General features: G+C 49.7%; 1 protein-coding gene across 1 annotated transcript in view; it reads right to left on the bottom strand.

Annotated features, from left to right (window-relative positions):
- Window positions 1-6,000, bottom strand: part of IQCE (IQ motif containing E) — a 52,383-nt gene that overhangs the window by 36,463 nt on the left and 9,920 nt on the right. The window contains 1 exon segment of the mRNA XM_042781167.1: window positions 4,502-4,572. Coding sequence (XP_042637101.1) covers window positions 4,502-4,572 — 71 coding nt within the window.

The following is a 6,000-nucleotide window of genomic DNA, read 5'->3' as shown; positions in this document are numbered from 1 at the left end:
ACAGGCCAGCCGTCCACGCCCCCATCCCCAACTACAGGCCAGCCGTCCACGCCCCCATCCTCAACTACAGCCCAGCCGTCCACGCCCCCATCCCCAACTACAGGCCAGCCGTCCATGCCCCCATCCTCAACTACAGCCCAGCCGGCAGAGCCATGGGCCTCCGACCTGGGGGTGAACTCTTCACCAGCTGTAGTGAATTGAAGGGGGAAGAGAAAGACTGTGTGGTCAATTTCTCACAAAAGTAAGTTTATTCAAGAGGGAAGAGAATGCTGCCCCCCCAAAAAAAATACAACTAAGTTTATTTGATTTTAACAACCACCCCGCAGTTTGAAATTTTATCCTCCCTGCTACTCTGGATTTCTGTAGTGATTTTATGAAACGGGGAAAGGTGTTTCCAATTTTTGTTTTTAACACCTTCCCTTAAAAATGCTTCACTCTAGTCTGTGAAATCTGAAAGCCTGAAGAGTACGAAGTTGGTCTTGTCCACGCAGGTCATTAGCTACAAGGCCAATGAACACATGAGAGGGACCGACGTCAGACGAGGAAACAGGGCTAAGGATGTGGATCGAAGACCAAACCCAAAAACAGGTCCCTCTCAGCACGTCGACGATCAAGGGTCAGGCAGGAACCTCCTTCTAGATGCTTAACGAAGCAGCAGGAGCAGACCACAGTGTTCACACAACGTCCAACTCACATAAGCTCTTACTTCACAGATGCAGACCACAGACGGTGCTCACACAACGTCCAACTCACATAAGCTCTTACTTCACAGACACGTCGTGAACGTTAAGCAATGCGTGACTGTATATAATACCTGGAACAACCATTACATAAGCAATAAAAAATACACTGAAAACCACTCCAGATCAAAATGGAATTCTAAGAACTGTTCGAGTGAAACCACAGGAAGGCAGGAAAAGGCAACAGACCAAAACACAGAACAAATAAAGCCTACTACTTCAATAATTACACTAAATGTAACAACCTAAAAAAAAAAGCAATTAAAAGAGAGACTGACGAAGTGGGAAAAACATGATGCAACAAGATGCTGTCTACAAGAGACTCCTGTTAGATGGAATGACAACAATGAAGGATGAGAAGGTACCGTGAGCAAACATCAACCAAGAAAAAGCAGACTGCAGCAAATGACGGGCCAGCGAGGGACGTTACAAATGACAGAAGGGTCGACCCACCAAGACGACACAGCAGTCCCGAGCGTGTGCACCAACAAGCAGAGCGTAAAGTGTGTGAAACAGAAACTGTAGGACCGCAAGGAGGGAGACCCAGTTGTAACAGAAACGCCAACCTCCCCTTCCCAGCTGAGGCTGGAGCACCCCATCCCCCCAGCAACTGTCTCGTTATCCAGAACTTGCCTTTATGACGACAGTGATAATCCACCTCCTACTTACACATGAACTACGTACACCTGGCAGTAACAAACACTCAGGTGCAAGGCAGGGTCACACTGGCCTTGATGGTTGGGGTGATATGTCAACTTAGCTGGGCCACAATTCTCAATGGTTTGGTGGCCATGCAATGATGAAATCAGGCAGTTATGTGATGATGTGGTCATCCTCCATTTTCACCTCACCTGGTCTTTGGAACCTCACCATGTTGATAACTGAGGAACGGGCGTACAAAAGAACTATCACCACCATCTACCAACAGTACCTGATGCTGACAGAACACTCTACCCAACAACTAACACACCTTCTTTTTAAGTGCCCACGGAACACGTACCAGATGGACCATATCCTGGGCCTGAAAGCAAGCCTCCATGAATAGAAAAGAGTTGAAACCACAGCAGGTGTGCTCCACAGGGGCAACAGAATACACGACAGGTCAGTGACAGAACAGCAGGAAAACCTTCCAACACTCGGAAAGTAAACCACACACTTCCACAGAACACGTGGGTCAGAGAGGAAGCCTCCAGGAAAGAAAGACCGATCAAACGGAATGAAAATGAAAATACAACTTATCAAAAAATACAGCCTGGGTCTGACAGAGCCTGGTGGAAGCCCTGAGACTATGGCCCTAGCTGCCCTTCAGGTCTGGAATTGAACCCACTCCTGTGGCTTCCAGCCAAACAAAAGACAGGCATATGAGCTGAACATTTACTTGAGGTAGATACACTCCTTGGAGAGAACAATCATGGGAGAATAGAATGGCTGTGTATGCACAGGGAGACAGCTCGGGGGGCAGGGGTGCATGGAGGGAAGGACACAGGGAAGAGATAATTATGGAGAGGAAGTAGGAGGGGAGCTGTTGCATTGTGGGAAATTGCAGTCAATGTCATGAGACAAAGTGTATGTGAGCTGCTGTACGGAAAGTGAATTTGCCCTAAAAACTTTCACCCAAATCAGAACAAAAAGTTAGGAAAAAAAAAACCAAATGAAAAAAAAAACTAAAGAATTTATACTACACAGCAAAAAAAAAAAAACAACGCAGCACGTCCCAACTGGTGGGACGCAGCCGACGCAGTCCTGAGGACAGGATGAGGGCGTGCACAGCACTGTGAGCACATCTAATGGGTGCTACGCTGAGTGAGAAAAGCCAACTTCAGAAGGGCACACACTGCACGATTCCATTTCTAGAACATTCTCAAAGCAACAAAACTGTAGGGACAGAGAATGAATTAGCACTGTCGGGTTAGGGCTGGGGAGGGGAGTGCACGAGACTGGAGCTCGCGAGGTCACAGTCATGGTGGGGTATTTCCGTATCTCAATAGTGGGGTGGTTGTGCACACTGACACACGTGATAAATGGCACGCCTGGACCATGTTGGTTTCCTGGTTGGGATGTTGGCCTACAGCTGTGAGAGATGTAAGCCCTGGGAGAGACTACATCGCTGCGGCTTCCTGGGAGCCTGGAGATCTGAAACGAGTCTCCTCTTACTGCTCACACTACACGCCAGGCTCCCCAACACGCTTCTTGCAGACACCTGTCCCCAGCCCTCACGACCACCTGTGACAGTCCTGTCATTGTCTCTGTCCCCCAGCCCTCACGACCACCTGTGACAGTCCTGTCATTGTCCCCAGTTCTCATGACCACCCATGATAGACCTGTCATTATCCCCATCCCCCAGCCCTTACGACCACCCGTGACAGACCTGTCATTGTCCCCAGCCCTCACGACCACCCGATAGACCTGTCATTGTCCCCAGTTCTCATGACCACCCATGACAGTCCTGTCATTATCCCCAGTTCTCACGACCACTCGTGACAGTCCTGTCATTGTTCCCAGCCCTCACGACCACCCATGACAGTCCTGTCATTATCCCCAGTTCTCACGACCACCCGTGATAGACCTGTCATTGTCCCCTGTTCTCATGACCACCCATGATAGTCCTGTCATTGTCCCCAGTTCTCACGACCACCGTGATAGTCCTGTCATTGTCCCCATCCCCCAGCCCTCACGACCACCTGTGACAGTCCTGTCATTGTCCCCAGTTCTCACGACCACCCTTGTAATAGTCCTGTCATTACCGTCATCTCCCAATCCTCACGACCACACCTACACTAGTCCTTGTCATTGTCCTCATCTCCCAGCAAGAGACTGAGGCACTGCAGAAAACAGCTCTGTGGCTCAGGACCCCAAGTTCTAAGGCACTGGGTGTCAAGTTCTCCTCCCCAAGTTTGGAAATCTGGGCTGACCTTACCCAGAATCCAGCACTGAGTGTGAATCATGCCAGTGGACCCGTTTCCAGCCCTGGAACGGGCTCTCGTTGGGCCAAGCAACCTAGTTTCTTCCCGTGCTCCTCACGGGAGGTAGTTTCCAGACCCACCCCTGTGCTCCGCGCATGCTCAGGACCAGTGCCTCGCTTACACCCCGGTCCCAGGACTCCTGATACGCGGGGCTCTAGGGACAGCAGTCTGCAGAGAGACCCGAATCATTTAGTCTGTTTCTCCCAGGGACACAAAAGTATCCAGATGCTAACGGTCAGAGTGATGACAGTGGTGGCGGTGACGCCGTGTTTCAGCGCAATTACAAATGAGGGTGGGAGAGCACAGGTACCGTCTCAGGAGCCACATGATGCTGATGACAATCCTGCTTCTGCTCCGGATCCACCCCAGACAGACCACAAACCCCCGAGTCTCAACTCATCCCCAGAAAGTAGGTGGAACAACGGGTCCTGCCCATCTTAGAATCTCTAGAAAGATCAGCTGAGACGGGGCATGAGGGATGTCTTGTCCACACCAAGAATGACCCAAACAGAGGCTCCTGTAAGCGACCCCATCCTGACACCAATCTCAGGCTACAAGGGGTCCCTGAGGTCCACTGGGTCCCTCCCAGTCCTTCTGTGCCCTTTCCAACGTCCCCTCCATCCTACGGGAGACGTGGAGCCCAGACTGGCCTCTCGTGGACCTGGGCTGCAGCCCAGCTCCTGGGTGCTGTGCCAGGGCTAGACTCAGGGTGGCCCTAAAGCTCTCATTCCTTCTACAGACACAGCCCCCGCACAGACACGGCCTTCCACCCCAGCAGACGACAGAGAGGAACACTACCTTCTTCAGCTCAATAATCTCATTGTACATGTCTTCCTTCTCTCTGTAGACGGGGGTCCCAGGAACACGACCTGGAGGAGACACGCACCTCTGAAAGATTATCTGAAAGGGAGGAGGGGTTCCCAACTGCACCCGAAGGAAGACCTGGAAGCTAATAAAAATCATCCTTTAAAAAAAGAGGGGAGAATAAAAGGAGGCCAAATATGGTTTAAAGCTTTTTGTTTGATCAAGGCAGCAAACCCTTGGCCGTGGAGTCGATTCCGACCCACAGCGCCCCTAGAGGACAGAGTGGAACTGCCCCACGGGGTTTCCAAGGCTGTAACCTTTCCGGAAGCTGACTGCTTGCTTAGTCTTTCTCCCACAGAGTGACTGTTAGGTTCAAACCACTGACCTTTTGGTTAGCAGCCAAGTACTTAGTGCTGCACCACTAGGGCTCCTCTCCCAAGAAGCAAGGAAACAAAAAAATCATAGTGATACAGAAAGATAAAGTGAAAAAAAAGTAAAGACTTCACTTCAAGTGAAAAGATTAAAGAAGGGAGCTGCAAAAGGGGGAGTGATGTGCTATATTTTGTTTATTTGCGTTACTGTGATTCGGTTGAAAGTTTAAAGAGTTAAGTTCATCTTCGTACAACAGTTCACACACGCTGCTGTTTCATGACACTGACTATAACCCCCCATGTGACAGCCCCCTTCCCACCTCCTCTCTGGTTCTCTTTTCCCTGTGTCCTTCTTTCCTACGCATTCCTGCCCTCTGAGCTCTCTCCCTGTGCACGCATTACCCTGTGTTCTCCCACAATTGACTGCTCTAAGGAGTGTACCTACCTGATGTAAACATTTACCCTATATGCCCATCTATTGTTTGGCTGGAAGCCAGGGGAGTGACTCTAATTCCAGGTCTGAAGGGTGATCAGAGGCCATAATCTTAGGGGTTCCACCAGTCTCTATCACAGCAGTAAGCCTGGTCTTTTTTTTTTTTTTTTTCGTGATTTTGAGTTTTGTTCCACATTCTTTTCCCAGTCTATCCAGGATCTCCTACACTGATCCCTTTCTGAGCAGTTGACAGGGGTAGCTGGGCACCATTTAGTTCTTCTGGTCTCAGCGTCAATACGTTCTATTTTAAATAGCAAACACATAAAGAGACAAGCAAACAAAAATGCACACCATCTACCCCACACCTGTCCCGATGTGAAACAGCAAGGTCTTACTTGGTTTCAACAGCTATCTAGTAATCAGGACTGCAAAACAGTGATGTCTGAAACACAACTCCTAACCACTCAAACAATACCTAAGGCATCTGACTGCTAACCAGAAGGTTGGTGGTTCAAACACACCAGCCACTCCCTGGAAGCAAGACTGGGCAACCTACTTCTGTAAAGATTTACCGCCTCGGAAACCCAATGGGGGTCACCATGAGACAGATTTGACTGGAGGCCCTGAGTTTGGTTTTTTGGTTTTGGAACCACTCAGAGCAGTGAGGTGACAGTGCTTGACTAACCTAA

The sequence above is a fragment of the Orycteropus afer genome, unplaced genomic scaffold (genome assembly GCF_000298275.1).
Source record: "Orycteropus afer afer isolate SDZICR_OR568_19922 unplaced genomic scaffold, OryAfe1.0 scaffold00006, whole genome shotgun sequence".
NCBI classification, from domain to species: domain Eukaryota; kingdom Metazoa; phylum Chordata; class Mammalia; order Tubulidentata; family Orycteropodidae; genus Orycteropus; species Orycteropus afer.
The sequence above is the reverse complement of the archived record's forward strand: the minus strand, read 5'-3'. Positions and strand labels throughout refer to the sequence as shown.